Source organism: Lactuca virosa, chromosome 1, assembly GCF_052849685.1.
Source record: "Lactuca virosa cultivar CGN04683 chromosome 1, Lactuca_virosa_CGN04683_v6, whole genome shotgun sequence".
Taxonomy (NCBI): Eukaryota; Viridiplantae; Streptophyta; class Magnoliopsida; order Asterales; family Asteraceae; genus Lactuca; species Lactuca virosa.
Window position 1 is genome coordinate 21487534 of NC_136426.1, and position 17543 is coordinate 21505076.

At 34.5% G+C, this 17543-nt stretch overlaps 1 protein-coding gene across 1 annotated transcript; it reads left to right on the top strand.

Moving 5' to 3' along the window:
• The first annotated feature begins 1702 nt into the window (after positions 1 to 1702).
• LOC145121797 (uncharacterized) lies at positions 1703 to 4907 on the top strand. Its single transcript, XM_079057657.1, has 5 exons — positions 1703 to 2645; positions 2771 to 3238; positions 3935 to 4312; positions 4402 to 4469; positions 4545 to 4907. The coding sequence occupies exons 1-5, from the start codon at positions 1926 to 1928 to the stop codon at positions 4753 to 4755; spliced, it is 1845 nt and encodes a 614-aa protein (XP_078913783.1). The 5' UTR covers positions 1703 to 1925; the 3' UTR covers positions 4756 to 4907.
• The last annotated feature ends 12636 nt before the right edge of the window (positions 4908 to 17543 follow it).

Here is a 17543-nt window from a genome sequence, read left to right on the forward strand (position 1 = left end):
TTCTTTATAAGTTTATTATCCTCTTAACATGATTGTATATCAAATGTTAACATCATTATACATATGGGTGAAAATGTAAAATTTATATAAATAATCACACTCACTCAACATCAAGAAACGCACTGCATTCCTCCTTTTTAAAGTCCTAATCTTAGACCATCTAATAACCTGAGGGATCACGTGTGGTTGTCGGGGTACCAAACAAACTATCGTTTGGAAAACTCTCTAGAATCCATATATGAAAGAATGATGTATCAAAATATTAACAAAATAGAAAATGTCAAATGGATAATCATGCATTTTACATTAACAGCGTATGAAAATCCGCTTAGGCTGTACGTCAATTTAAGGTGGTGTTTCTTTTTCTTTCTTAAGATAAATAAGCCTATAAAGCTTATTGAATATCGTCTCTAATTGAGAGTACAATTGATCCCATATTATCCTCCCTCATAGATATCTGCAACACCAAAAAAATACACAATCAATTCCGTAAATAACATTACTACAATATTTATAATTTAACGCCACGATACCTGAAACCAAACCGAAATACTCCTCATTTACAGGTTGACGAGGTAACCTATCATTGGACCGCTTCTCTAACATATATAATATAATGACTCGGACCACATCATCCTCCGATAACTCATGAAAAATGTGTCAAAGACATCAATAACACATTTCATTTTTACCGATTCAGTTGCCTTGACCCTAGGAAACACACGTAATCAAAAGGTGTTACCGGAATCCGAGGCTGCAAAATATTCACCAAATTGGAAGCTGGTGACAAGGCAAAATTCCCTCTTCCTAAATGTCAACTCCTATTCGTCGATCTCAAAAAACATTTCCTATACTGGCTTGGAGGGAACGTCACAACTTCTTTGCAGAAAACATAATGTAAAAGCAAATGATCCCCTTCTATCTCGACAGAAATATCTAACCACCTACCAAAATACGTTTTTCAGAAGATAGTCTTGCATGGAAGTCGGACCCTTAGCTTAGTAAGAACATCTGCACCAATTACAGGTTTGCAATATATTGTAAGAGAAGCATAAAAAACGTTGTCATGCTACAAAAAAAAAATACAACAAAAAACAATATCAAAATACTTCTGGAATGTATTCCGAAGCAGTTCATCGCATTCCGGACATGTTCTGTGTGTTACAAAATGCGTTCCGGACTACAAATTTTCAATTTTGAATAACGTAAGGTACTAAAAAACTACCTAATTTGGGGACATTCAAAGTTTAAAAGTATCATTACGGATTTGCTCATGTAAAATCTCAAAATCTTCAAAATGAGATGACATATCTTTTTTCGCTCTCTTAGTATGAAATATGATGATATTCTGGAATGCATTCCAGAATAATCTTTATAATAATTTGTATCCGGAATGGGCCGAGACTAATGACGTCAATCCGAAATGGACTTAGGAATATTCCATTCCGAAACAAGATGATTAGTTTAAAAAAAAAAAAACCAACCATGTCGTTAAAAAACAATATAAAAATAAATAGATTACTCAATTTTCCTATATTATATACTGTATAGTTATTTTTTTTATTAAAATATGAAAAACATATTTCTTTGATAAGTGTGCGATAAATAAACAAATTGATGGTGAAAAAGTCATGTATTTTTTGATACTGAGTTGTAGATTCCCTCATTCCTTGTTTGTTTTTAGTTTCCTTCTCACTGTAATTTCTAGTCTAATGGAGCTCCAAAGCCCAACATATTAGGGCAAAAAAGAGGAAGGAATAAAGAAAGGAAATGGTTATGGTGTGAAACACACACAAAACGCTTTCCTTCTCCCATCATTCCTGGTTTTCAATACCAACTTGAATTGCCGTACGGCAAAATTACAGTGAAAGCGAAGCAAAAAGACAAAGAAGATAGTGATTTTTGCAAGGAAATGTTTGGAAGTTATGCAGAAGCTGCTGCGTCTAACCCCTTGTTCTGCGGCCCCCATCCTGAGCCCTTTATCCACTATATTACCCCCTCATGTTTCCCTTATCCCTCTAGGGTTTAAGCAAAATATCCACAAACGCACCTTACATTCTCTAAGGTTTAAGCAACACAGTCCCTTTTCACTTCCCTTCTCAATGCCGCCGGCTGCCACCGCTTTACAGTTACGTAGTTCCGGTATGCCTCCCTCTCTTAGTGGTCTGAACCCCATGATTTCCATGTGTAATTATACCACGTCTTCGAGTTCCCCTCGTTACGCCTTGAGCTCTGGTAATAGATGTCGAATTTGCCGTTGCTCCATCGAGAGTGCTACAACTGTCCCTGATAGAGCATGGGTTGTGCTTAAGGAGAGTCGTAGTGGGTCTCGTTTGTCTTGGTTTCGTACCTCTTCTACCTCATCCGATAAGGGGTTTCCGATTTCTGCCATGAATAGTGAAGACGACGGTGGCGGTGGCGGTGGCGGTGAGACTGAGAAAGGATTGTCGGCTTCGGAGGTGAAGCCCGCGAGATTAAACAGGAGGCAGAGGAGTTCTTTGGGTGGTAGTTGTAGTCCTCCTCCATTACTCCCCGGAAATCCAGATTTGTTGAGAATTCCAGGCGTGGGACCGAGGAACTTGAGGAAGCTCGTGGAGAATGGCATTGCTGGTGTTGCTGAGCTCAAGAAAATCTACAAGGACAAGGTATTTCCCTCAAATTGATGTTCTTGGATTGCTTTAATGGATTTCTTCTTTGGAGATAGTTGCATTGAGATTGATGTTTAAATATAAAATTTTTGAATTGAGTTTTTATGTTGTTCTTGTAACAGTTTTATGGGAAATCGAATCAGAAGATGGTCGAGTTTTTACAATCCTCTGTGGGCATTATACATAGAAACCATGCTGAGAGTATAACCACCTTCATCAAAGAGAGCGTGAATGAAGAAATGAAAGATGGTGGTGCCAATTCTGATGCCATTTCAGCCCAAAAGAAGCGGCTTACTTTCTGTGTAGAAGGAAATATAAGTGTGGGGAAGACAACTTTCTTGAAGAGAATTGCTAATGAGACTCTTGAGCTTCAGGATCTTGTTGAGATTGTTCCTGAACCTATTGATAAATGGCAGGATATTGGACCTGATCATTTTAACATTTTAGATGCCTTTTATTCTGAGCCACAAAGGTATGCTTACACCTTCCAAAATTATGTCTTTGTTACAAGAGTTATGCAGGAGAAAGAATCATCTGGTGGAATTAAGCCTCTCAGGTTGATGGAAAGAAGTGTTTTCAGTGATAGAATGGTACGAACTATGCCATTTGTTCTATAAATTCTCTGTTTTTAATAGGGTTAAATTAATGTACTTTCATTGATATCTTTATTATATTAGAACATACTACTTTCATTTTTCCTATTACCGATATTGTGCTTTGAAAAATCCACCCAATCATGTCAACGTTATCAAAATTTAAAGCAGTTATCACTTCTATAATTGGGTTGATTTTTCAAAGGGCAACATCCTAATAAGAAACAAATTGGAAGTTCAATTCTATAATGGGTGATTTTTTAAAGTAAAATGTTTTAATAAGAAAAAAACTATAAAAATCAAAAGAAGTAAAAGCAGAATGCTATAATACCAAATAGATGAAAAAGTTCAATGTTATTTCTTGCATTTGACCCTTTTTACTATAGCAATTTAGCTTTAACTTGAATGACAAAGTTTGCCCCCGAATGATATGTGAATATTTACAATACCATGGAAATGTTAGTTTAGGGGGTGTGTAATAGTTGTTATTGCAACTTGAAGAACTAGAGCTAAATGATCGAATAATGAGATATTTAATTGATTAAGGGATTTGTTTGGATATGTCTTTTCAAAGTGCTTATAATTTATAAAGAATCAGAACCAAACAGATAATGAGTTGTTTAAAGCTAGGGATAATTAGGTAATTTTAACCTTTCCTGATGGCTGTTTACTTTTGGTACTTACTTGATGAAGGTGTTTGTGAGAGCTGTTCATGAAGCAAACTGGATGAATGAGATGGAAATCAGCATTTATGATTCATGGTTTGATCCAGTTGTTTCATCTCTTCCTGGACTTATTCCAGATGGATTCATCTATCTGAGAGCAAGCCCTGATACCTGCCACAAACGAATGATGCTACGCAAGAGAGAAGAAGAAGGTGGAGTAAGCCTTGATTATCTTCGTGGTCTGCATGAAAAACATGAGAGCTGGCTTTTACCATTTGAAACTGGAAATCATGGTGTTTTATCTGTCAGCAAGCTTCCCCCTCACATGGATGCCTCCTTGCATCCTGGTATAAAAGATCAGGTTTTCTATTTGGAAGGCAATCATATGCACTCAAGTATTCAAAAGGTAACCCTTATAGTTTAATTAAGTCTATTAGTTAGTTAGTTAGTTGCTAATGTAATTTTTGTTTGTGTGTGTGTGTATGTAACAAACAGGTCCCTGCTTTGGTTCTTGATTGTGAACCCAACATTGACTTTTCAAAGGATATTGAAGCTAAGCAGCAGTAAGCTATTTTTAATTACATGTTATACTCGTATAATAATATTAAATTCTAACTTTTTATTGTCTATTTTTGAAGGTATGCTCGTCAAGTTGCAGAATTCTTTGAATTTGTGAAGAAAGCGAAAGAAGTTCCAGAAAGTGGGTCATCCCAATCACAGGTGCTATCACCTCATAGTGGTGGGTTGTGGGTCCCACCACAGGTACAGGGGAAGAATTTTCCCGAGTCTCTAAAATCATTGGACTTGAGAAAGGCCATGTCTCTCATGTCTAGGACTGGCTCTACTTGATAGTTGCTTTGCTTATTGGCTTATTGCTTGTAAAAAGAAAATTTTTTCTTACCTCTCTTTCTCTCTCTCCTTGTTTGTGTAGCTTCATCAAATTATGGATTATAACTAAGTAGGATTTTGTCATAAAATTTGTGAAAAAGTCTTTTTTTGTAGTAGGAAATGTTAATTGGTATGCAAGATATGTTTTTTGGGGAGAATATTTGCTAACTTTGTCTTTTACATGTTTGTATGCAAGATCAATTTAAATTCTAGCAAGGAGGTGAGAATAGAATATATATGAGGGAGATAGTATTATGGTTGGAGATGATTTAAATCCAGATGGGCATTTGAGATTATCTTTCTTAACAAGTGAGACTTTACATCATCTCTGTTTTTATAAGCCTACTATTGCACTTGAACAAGGACATCTCATAATCTTGGATTCTAGTGGAATATTTAAAGAACAATATAGTAAATAAGTAGGTGCTTGGATCTCTTCCTATATATACCCCACCCACTGATTAAAAAAAAACAATCTTAGGAAGGATGTCGTAACAACCAATTTGATAATGGCTTAAGCTTTCATGTGGGATCACCGATGTGGAGTGGGGCTTAATTTTAGTGTCTCTTCCACCACCATTTTCAACTTCAACCATGTATTTTTATTTAGGAACATTGTGGTACACCTGAAAAAGGTTGTTTGAAAAAACAGTAAAGGGAGGTAGGCATATGTTAAGAACTATATAGAAAAATCACTCAAAAGGTCAGTCATAGGAAGTGATGTTTGATCAAACCATCAAAATAATGAATGGATCGTTTGGGTGATTCTTTACCATGGTTAGATTATTTAATTGACCAGTTAAGTGGCTGGAAATATTAAAAGCTAGATAACTGCTTTAGTAAGCTTGATGTCTAGACGATGGTCAATAACCATAAAAATCATACTACTGCAGAAATTAACTGGATATAAATAAAACTAAACCCAAACATATATAGCTAATTACCGAACAAACCGTTCAAAAAGGAGTAAACTTTACCAAAAGCAAAGACTCACAGCAATATATATATATATATATATATATATATATATATATATATATATATATATAGAGAGAGAGAGAGAGAGAGAGAGAGATTTTGGTTTTTTATTGTTAGTCCCATGGTTTATTACTTTTACAACTATGAGGAAAAAAAATCAACTTACTTTCAATAAATATTACACATGTTATTTATATTTTGTTTAGTGGAAATCTTGGGAAGTAATGCAGGTACATTGCTATTTTCATATATTCTTTATTGATTATATTTTATTATTACCAACTAATTTCATATGTGTTTGTCAATGTTGCTTGTAGGCGGCATGTAAAAATGCACCAGAAAGAAGGGAGGCGAAGAGGGTTGTCGAATTATTATATTATATCAAACATGTTTGGTCTCTAGTGGATTTACTTTGAATTTTATTTTAAAAAAAAATAAAAAATTGATTTTTCCTCTACAATGTACTGAAATTGTAAATTAAGTTTGTTTTATTGGAATGTTTATTTATAATAATAATAATAGCCTTATTTAGTTTGAAACCAATCTAGAAAGTTCAAAAAAAAAAAAAAAAATTAGATTGTCCGATCTTCTTTGAAGGTGAATGCAGAAAAATACATTGCCATTTAGACAATTTATTCGTTTTTTCTAGTCAAATATTAATTATCAAGATATCATGATTCTTCAAATTATAAATATTACTAACAGCGGGAGTGAAAAACCGCTGTTAGTATTTCTTCAACATCAAATCCTGGCCGCATAAACTCATTAATTACAGTTTCTTCAGTTTTCTCTTGCCTCAAGCATCCATCCAAACATGACGTCTCCTTCCACTTTCTTCAACCTCCATCGATGTCAAACTTCTAATCTCCTAGATGTTGAATCCATTGAGGGCCAACCATCCCATGATCCCTCTCCCCCACGAATCCTAAATTTCAGTTTTCCATTGCTACAATTCAGGGTTGTGATGCCTATACAAATCAATTCCATCACCAATATCGATGAGAAATTTGATTACAATTAACAAGCGCTTGCGTTTCTGGCTCTTTCCACTTTGATTGTGAAACTGCCTTATTCTCCTCAACTCCAAGTCATCCTGTTCTTCATCTCACTATACCTTGTCACATTTGCGCAAGGTGGCCACAAGCCCTGTGTTCAAGCTTTCGGGGCTGACCAATTTGATTCTGACAATCCACAAGAAAGCAAAGCTAAAAACTCCTTCTTCAATTGGTGGCATTCTGACCAATTTGATTCTGACAATCCACAAGAAAGCAAAGCTAAAAACTCCTTCTTCAATTGGTGGCATTTTGGCTTCCTGCTGTGGGAATCTTTGTTGTTAGTTACATTCAAGAAAATTTTTAGTTGGGGTCTCGGATTTGGGATTCCTTGCATCATCATCATCATCATCATGGCTTTTGCCCTCATCATATTCTTATTCTTGACTGGAACTATAACTTATCGATTTGGAGAGAAAATTGGCCACATGTTTATTAAAGCAGCTAGGAATTGGAACAATGGTTAAGTCTAATCATCATTAAGCCTTGTAAGGTTGAAATAAGGTATTGGTTGACTTTTGTAAGCTCTCAATAAAGAAACAAGTAAACAGGTAAGCACATTATATGTGTTTAAAATAACGATGTTATCATAACTTTCTGCATTAGTGTTTGGCTTAAAGGATAGGGCTATAGTTTGCACTTTCAGTAGTACTCTTTACCCCATCAATCCTTAAAATCAGTATGTAAGGTAAATGTTGTTTACAATATCTCATTTTTATTATACCCAAAAAGCACCAGTAGATGTTATGATGGTTTGATTTTCCATTTCTGTAACTGTAACCAACTAATTGTTGAGATGATTTGAGGCTGATTTTCAGGCATTCTAGGACTAGATTGAAAGTTGAAGAATAATTCTCTAACTGTATATGAGTTTAATTATTGATTGATAGCATGAAAATGGAAACAGATGATATATATGTTTTAATTATCTTAAACAATATGAAATGTGCAGACTTGGCTATTTCAATGGGATGCTCCTGGTAACGTATATGTATGTCCTAATTTTTCCTTAAATCTATTTTCATGTTTTTTCGTGAGTGCCTGAGGATACAAAGTTCCATTTATGGATCCAGATCAGCATCTCCAAGTCACTATACAAAAAAAGATTAGCTATTTATTGAATCTACAGATCAAAGATTAAATGTGTGCTTTGGTTCAAAACACAGTGATTCTTTAAAATGATGCTACTTACAGATTCTTTATAAATGGCTATTTGGAAACATTTTTGGAGATGAAAGTCTCTTCACAATCCTTCAGAGTTACAAATAGGGAAAAATGTATATACATGACATGACTTATGAAAGAAAGTGATATTTTTAGTTACTTGGAAGCATTTTTGGGTGGGTGTTATCTGATGGTTTGTTACTTGTGTGACATCCATCTGTTATATCTATCTGGTACTAAAAAAAATCTATCACTTTTGGGATATTTCATATATCATATCATGTAAGTAATATATATATATATATATATATATATATATATATATATATATATATATATATATACTTATCAAAGAAAGTGATATTTTTAGTTATTCACCACTGGCAAATAATGTGTCATTTTGGTTATTAAACCATTTAATTGTTTCCATATACATGACTCACTTTGTGGTGAAGAAATTGGTGCAACTGTTGAAGCATGGCCAATTGGACTTTTTGGGCTTGTATGAACTAAATTTTATAATATTTCCATCGATTTATAATTATAGGTTTATTCTTTTCACTCTACTTTTTAAATAAATATGAGAAATTAGACTAATTTTAAAATTTAAAATCAGTGTAGCCTTCTGTTCTATTGTTGACTCCCCTTTTTCCAAGAATTATCCTACAACTTCACATTCTACCTCAAGAATTTGTAACAAACCCAATTTTAAAATGAATAATTGATGGTATTTCGTAATAGCTCAAATCTTTTATCATTTTATAATTTTTTTTTTATTTTTTTTAACATTTCTTATAGGACTAGCTCTGATTTGCTGTATGGCTACGAACATTATCAACTGGAGTTTCTTTCTTTTACCAGGGTTAGTTAATTGTGAGTTGGTTTCTTAACTGGTAGGTAAATATCTAATTTGGTTTCTTGATTGCAGCATGTTGAATTGTTGATAATTAATTTGCTTTCTGCAACTTGCACCACCCAAAATGTGTATTATCACAACCTTCGGAATGCTCATAGGCCATGCTTTTGACGATTTTGCCCTTTATGTTGATGTTATAGTCTTTTTATGGGTTTGTTGAAATATGGACATTTTTATCCTAGCCTTCATATAGGATGTTCATTCTTCTGTCGTGGTTGCTATTTATTCCATTTAAGTGTAGACTTATTGACTTTTAATTTATATTTTTGCAGCTTGAGGTGACTGCTACTTGGATATTCACATAAGCAAGGGTGAACACCTGTTACCAAGCCATTTGTTTAGAATCCAAGTCTTATTCAAGAATTCTTATTCTGATTTTGTGTATTAAGAAGAGTACCTGATGCTAAAAAATATAATGAGGTTGATGGAAATGCTCATTGAATATGAAGTTGTTGAATGCAAGAAATGGCAAAGAATAACCACATTTTCATATTAGAGCATTGTTTTCAGTTTTTTGTTGTAAAATTGTAGTTTGGGAATTTTACTCATTATAGCATTGTACTTTCAGTTCTTGTGGCTGTCTGATTAGATCATTGTACTTTTGAGTGTAAAGTTTAATGTTGCCATATTCTTATTACAATCCTTTTGATTCTTTGCCCATGAGAATTCCCCAATAATAGCCTTGCTTCTTTGTTTAATGCCCTCCATAGATTGATTATTCCACAATAAAGTATATATAGCATATAACAAATATTTTGCGATTACATAAAAAGATGGATTGATCCGTTTTAAATAAATGTATATAAAGTTAGAATTTATATACTAACCGCAAGTAAATATTTGTTTTCTAAAGTTTGAAACTTTTGAGCATCTCAACCTTTATATGTAAATAAAAGCATTCGCTCTTATTATATGTTCCTTCCACTTTAATTCAAGTTAATTGAGGTTTCACAAGCTCCCTTACACAATACTTCTAAATCAAGTCAAAAGAAAATTAAACAACACACTCCTAACCAAATTAGAATTCGGTTTTTTTGGTCTAGAGAATTTGAACTCAATTTGGTTGGGTTTTCGAATTGGACAAAAAAAAAAAAAATTCAAACCGAGGAAACCAAAGAACCCATAAACCGAACTGATTCTCACCCTTACTTTTACAAGAGAAAAGTCACTAGAAGAAAACCTAAACTAATATCTGTTACAAAAAACCTAAAAATAAAGTCTATAACAGTTTAGAGAAGAGCAATGAATCATTGAAATAAGCCCCCATTCTTTTCACCATTTCTTTTTCATTACTGCACAATTGTTACTTATATAGTAGTGTATTCAACACATTTACAAAATGAGTCAAGTTACCATTTTGTAACTAGAAACCCCAACTCAAAAAGGAATATAATCGTCATATCTTTTAGGTCGCTTCACGGTTCTCTTTGCTCTGGTGGTGGCTAATGTCTGTTGCATATGCACAAAGGTGCGGTTTTTTCTTTTTCTTGGGTTTGGGTTTGGGTTTGGGTTTGGGGTTGGGGCTGGGGCTGGGAATGGGAATAAGAATGGGCTTGGAATTGGGATTGTATCGGAATAGGAATCAAAATCAAAACAGGAATAGGAATCGGAATCGGAATCAGCACGGACCCAGTTATAAGGGTTCCAAAAGGGTGAACAAAGGCCAAGAAGCTGCACCTACGTAGACAACCACACATGAAGATGTTGCTCCTTGAGCACAGATGATCTGGTCTGCAGTAAACACCAATGAAAAAATTATTTTAGTTTAAGAATAACCAGGGTATTGTTTTCCACATTTTTCTAATTCCAAAAATTTTCAAAAATATAAACATACACCCACCCCAACGCCACCCACCTCTACATACCCCCACCGTAACGCCCTCAACTCACCCACACCCACCCCCACAAATACACACACCCCCACACACACCACCGCCACCCCCCACACACAAAACACAGACCCACCCACCTCCACAAACACACACACACACCCCATAAACACACACCCCCCACAAACACACATACCCACCCACCCCTACAAACATACATACACCCCTCTACAAACACACTGACCCCCCCCCCCCCCCCACACACACACAACCACCACAACCATAACCGTCACCACCCTGCTGCCACCGCCACCACCACCATCATCATCATCATCATTATCCACACCACCACTACCACCACTACCACCACCAAATCCACCACCACCCCATCCTATCACCACTACTATTTTCTAAAAATGAAAATCGATAGAAAAATAGACATGTAAACACGTTTTCTAATTTTTTTTGAAACCGAAAATGAAAAAGGAATAGGTTTTAACTAAACGCGTTTTCTAAATTTTCCAATGACAACGAAAACTATAAACGGAAAACAGAAAATGGAAAATGAAAATTGTTTTTCGGTAACTAAATGCAACCTTAGTTATTTACCTGGAAGAAATCCGAGAATAAGGTCACATACACGAACGGGAGATACAGTGTGTGGTAGCAGATAAGTTCCAGTGTCAATAAGTTCCTGGAAACCACCTTCCCAGAAATGCACTGCCATACCTGCACATAGAGACATGTAGTTTGGGGGTTCAGGTTTGAAAATTTCTAATATGAGGTTACATCCCTTTAGAATTCAACTAACCTCTCACTCAAGATAAATTGTTTGTATGGTAATTTATAGGTTTTCATTACTATTTTGTGCTTAGGGTTGGTTATACTTATGGGGATGAGATGTCTCATGTATTTGTTCTTTCTATTATGTGTTTTGGTTCATTTCTGATGAAGGAAGCATACAAGCCAAGTGGAATTTTCAGTCTCAACGACTTTCATCATACATCATGTTGTAAATAAGTCCTTCTTGATGCTTTCATTCCATAATTAAACAATTGTGTGTCTATCTCATGGTAAGGGTATTTTTCTATTATTAAATGTAGATAGCTTAATAGGATACTCATTCTTTATCCCTTTTTTTTTTCTTTTTAGTTTCTTTTACATGTCTGGCATAAATTTATTCTCCTTCTTTGCCAACAGATTTCAACCTTGTAAGGATGCTTAGTGACAAAGTTCAATACTCATGGGGAGACAACAGTGGAGATATCAGAAAAATGATTATTTTCACCGGTTCAAGTTTACTTGAAACTTTACAGTCTTCGATTAATAATTAAGAATTGTAGTTTCTCCCTTTTAGCCAAGTTTCTAGTCAAATTACTTATTTCTGTTTTTTTTTATTTTCTATTACTTGAATCATGCTTCTTCTGGTGTGACTGGTGAGCTTTCATCAACAACAAGCATTAAAGTATACATGAGGGAGAAAGTATTATGGTTGGAGATGATTTAAATCAAGATGGGCATTTGAGATCATCTTTCTTAACAAGTGAGGCTTTACATCATCTCTGTTTTTATAAGCCTACTATTGCACTTGAACAAGGACATCTCATAATCTTGGATTTTAGTGGAATATTTAAACAACAATATAGTAAACAAGTAGGTGCTTGGATCTCTTCCTATCCCCCACCCATTGATTAAAAAAAAATCCTAGGAAGGATGTCGTAACAACCAATTTGATAATGGCTTAAGCTTTCATGTGGGATCACCGATGTGGGGTGGGGCTTAATTTTAGTGTCTCTTCCTCCACCATCTTCATGTTCAAGCATGTATTTTTATTTAGCAACATTGTGGTACACCTGAAAAGGTTGTTTAAAAAAACAGTAAAGGGAGGTAGGCATATGTTAAGAACTATATAGAAAAATCACTTAAAGGTCAGTCATGGGAAGTGATGCTTGATCAAACCATCAAAATAATGAATGGATCGTTTGGGTGATTCTTTACCATGGTTAGATTATTTAATTGACCAGTTAAGTGGCTGGAAATATTAAAAGCTAGATAATATTGAACACAACTTTTTATATGGGAAACAACAATACTTTTATTAAGTCACTTAAGGAGAAATTACACTTTGAGAGACTACTACACACTTTGCTTTCTTTGAAGCTTTTCTTGGATGGTTTGGAGCAAATGGGCTCCATACATATTTAAAGGCCTCTTAGAAATGTTCTAGATACTAATATACACTTACTATTTACTAGATTACTCTAGAACTATCTAACATACTCTATAAGCTTCCATATGTTTCTAGAATGTTCTACCATGTTCTGGAGAGGTCTAGGTTGCTCCAACGTCTTCTAGAATGATTCATAACCTTCCAGGGTCTTCCATGTCGTTCTAGAATATTCTAGACTCTTCCGGTATATTCCACAGTCTTCCATAATGTTCTAGAATCTTCTAGAGCCTTCTAGAACAAGCTAAAGTCTTCTAGATAATATTTGTTGTATTGGGCGAGTGATGATCTTTAACAGATAACTGCTTTAGTAAGCTTGATGCCTAGACGATCGTCAATAACCATAAAAATCATACAACTACAGAAATTAACTGGATATAAATAAAACTAAACCCAAACATATATAGCTAACTACCGAACAAACCATTCAAAAAGGAGTAAACTTTACCAAAATCCAAGACTCAGAGCAATAGCTTGGGGGGGGGGGGAGAGAGAGAGAGAGAGATTTTGGCTTTTTATTGTTAGTCCCATGGTTTATAACTTTTACAACTATAAGGAAAAAAAATCAACTTACTTTCAATAAATATTACACATGTTATTTATATTTTGTTTAGTGGAAATCTTGGGAAGTAACGCAGGTACATTGCTATTTTCATATATTCTTTATTGATTATATTTTATTATTACCAACTAACTTCATATGTGTTTGTCAATGTTGCTTGTAGGCGGCATGTAAAAATGCACGAGAAAGAAGGGAGGCGAAGAGGGTTGTCGAATTATTATATTATATCAAACATGTTTGGTTTCTAGTGGATTTACTTTGAATTTTATTTTAAAAAAAATAAAAAATTGATTTTTCCTCTACAATGTACTGAAATTGTCAATTAAGTTTGTTTTATTGGAATGTTTATTTATAATAATAATAATAGCCTTATTTAGTTTCAAACCAATCTAGAAAGTTAAAAAAAATAGATTGTCCGATATTCTTTGAAGGTGAATGCAGAAAAATACATTGCCATTTAGACAATTTATTCGTTTTTTCTAGTCAAATATTAATTATCAAGATATCATGATTCTTCAAATTATAAATATTACTAACAACGGGAGTGAAAAACCGCTGTTAGTATTTCTTCAACATCAAATTATAAATGGAAGCATTAAGATAAGAGATGGTGGTAGTAGTATTAGCAGTGCAATCCTTGCTAATATGACCCGTCTGAACGTACTTGAAGCAGCCTGTGATGGGTTTCGAGCAATACATCAATCCTATGGTGTACATGCAAACCCTAATAGCTTTGGATCTAGTTTGTCTAATGAACATGCAATTGATAATCCAAAGCCATAAACCCTAGATCTAATAAACTATAACTGAAATTAGGGTTTTGATCTTACCTTTGATTGTTATATAGCAATAACAATCAATCATTGGCTTCAGAAAGCTTAGTGCCTCAAGTGTTGCACCTCTAATGGAGTCACAAACACCACTAAGCAGTTGGATGAAGGAGAGAAGAGAGAGAGGAGGCACCAAAAACGGCTGGAAACCCTAATCCAAGTGTTAGCCACGTTTTTGGTGCCCAAGGGTTCCTTATATACTTAGGCTATTAGGGTTATCCAACAAGGAAACCCTAATTTGACTGCTTAAGCCCTAAGCAGCCCATGGGCCCCTTCTGGAACATGTCTTGGACGATTTCTAATGGGCTTCCCCATAGAATTCGTCCAACCTATTATTCCAAGGAGATCCATAGCCCAATTGCAATTATCCTATAACTATAATTCCAGTCCCCTAAGTTTAATTAATCTCTTTTAGTCACAAAATTAATTCTTAATTAATTCTTGACTAATATTAATTAAACAATATGATTTCTCCTTTAATATATTATTCTTATAATATATTAATAAATCATAATTAAACCTTTCTCTCCTTAATTCATCCTACATATTGCTATGGTGAAGGCAACCCAAAAGGACCATGCTCATAATCGGGTCAAGTACATACCAAAATAGTTATGGACTTAGACACTAATCCAACAGTCTCCCACTTGGATAAGTCTAATAACTATTTTGCATAACTTCAGAACCTGATCAGCAATCGTAGCTTTCAAAAGCCGCTGTCAACTCTGATCTTATCAGATACGCGTGTCCTTTAGATAAGGGATCATATATTCCTCCATTCTCAAGATATCGTATAGACACAAGACATGAATTTCGATCATTCTCTCTATACTGTTTCCCGACTTCCGATTTATGACGACTGACAACAGACTACAATTGAACACATCAACTTAGTCCCGGTTTGGCCAAGCGCTTAGGGTCATCACTAAATCATTAAGGGGCCCACAGATATCGCTTTTATCCCACTTTGGGTAAAAGGAATGGATAAACTTCGACTCAAATGCTTGCTTGCACCTATTGATCGGATCACACACAACAATAAGTTTTATAACACCAAGTTACTGGTGCGTTTACTTATCATCAATGTGCAACCGATCAGCAAGTAACAACTCACACGTCTTGGTTTCAAGAATATACAATATTATCGTCTCATAATCACTCGTGATAAAAACCATGAAGTGATTCAAGTGAGCGTGGGTTTAATCCAATAATCTAATCTTATCAAAGCACGCATGAACTCTGCAGCAAACTTGTGCTATGTCTAAACACTTTAGACAATCTACAGACAGATTCATGACAGTCTTCCTTCATACCTACTTCCAACGTATGACCGACTGTGGAGGTTCGAATAACCCAGTTATTCTGGAAGTCAAAACATGCAAAGTGAAACGCAATAATAATATTAATCCTATATGGCCCCAAAAACTTTTGAGCGTAAATAAAAACACTTTTATTTAAACACCATATTGATTACTCATTATTCATTGCTTACTGTTTCAGAAAATCAACTTATTACTCGAATTATAACCACAATTGTCCCATGCTCCAAGCATGCACACTTTGGTTTCCTATGGTCCATAATTTGTGAAATAGATCAATTGAAAAACTTTTCCAATGAAACTCATTTCACAATCCCCAATCCTTATTATTAGTATAAGAATACCAAATTCTTGCCACTTTTAGAATATGTCAGATTCTAATATTTTATGCAATGATTCTTCCGTAATGTCATAGCACAAAAGTCACCAAGAACCGGCTAATGAAATTACAAGGTATTCTATCGGAAATTGTTACAAGACAATTCCATAGACGTGAAGTCTCACATTCAAAGTACATTCCTTTGAACATCCTTCTTGCATAAAAGTTTCTAATCTAGACATATTTCTTAATATCCAACTCCCATCAATGGAAACATTTCCATATTTGCCATATGACAACTCATTCTTAATAGAATCTTATCTATTCATAATAATGTCAATATAGTCCATCCAGTACTATACTTCCAACTACTCACAAGCGACAAATCCTCAGTGAACCTCAGATCGTCCTTTGATAGTTGTTTAATTATTTTAGTCAAAACCGATTCTAGTCCTTTTTCCCTCTTAATGCCCTAGGCATTTGGAAAATTTTAGAATGGTCAAATATTATAACATATGCAATCGATCCTATACCCGAAGCGTATTGGACACGATGCATAATGTCTCACATAAAGACGTGATACTTTATCAGCCTTCTGCCATAATATTTTATGTGCCCTGTTCCTATAGTTCGAACTATGAAGAGGGATGCCGTAATCATAATCGAATTTTGAGAATGCACTATGTATCCTTGACTAAATTTATTAACATTTCTCGATCTAAGCTTTAGAATTTTGAAACGAAGTATAATATTCTCTCCCTTAATTATAGCAAAACAACTTTTCAACCCTTGCAACTTTGCAAAGTGAATCTTTGTTTTCTATAATTAATATTGCTAACTTGCAATACTTACCATAATAATCATGCTCCCACTAACATGATGATTATTTTCTTACCAACATAACACTTATGCTCCCACTAGCTTTGACATGCATTCAGAAAACAATTTTAACTTCCAGAAAACAATGCTTATTGAATTCCTTAAGTTCATATTTCTAATACCTAATGCTTTGATAAGCCTTTATCTAAACTTTGTAAGCTCATACACCTTTGCCTTAGATAGCTCACATGTGTGTCTAAACAAGTCAGAATTTATGTTACTAAGTCCCAAATGTTCAGACCAATTGCCAAATCTCACAATTCGAACTATGAAAAGGGATGCCGTAATCATAATCGAATTTGAGAATACAATTTTCACAATGGCTATCTTCTTAAAATCTCTCTTAGTGAAAGCATTTCCTCACAATCATTTTCATGAAGGAGGGAAACTTTATGACACTTAGATTTTAAAGTGTATGTGTTCCTATCCATGTGAATTTGTCAAAACCAAAGTTTGCGACAAATCCAAACTCATATGGACCGAACGTGCTCAATCTCGATTTCTTGCCTCATGGTAACATGAATGCCCACTATGTCTTCCAAGCAACTCACCCTTTCATATCAATGTACTTTCCATTGATCAAGGTGCTTTGTATTCAAATGAGAACTCATAGAACTCATATGCATATTAACTCAATTGGAATGGCACAGAAAAAGAGTATGTCATCCACGATA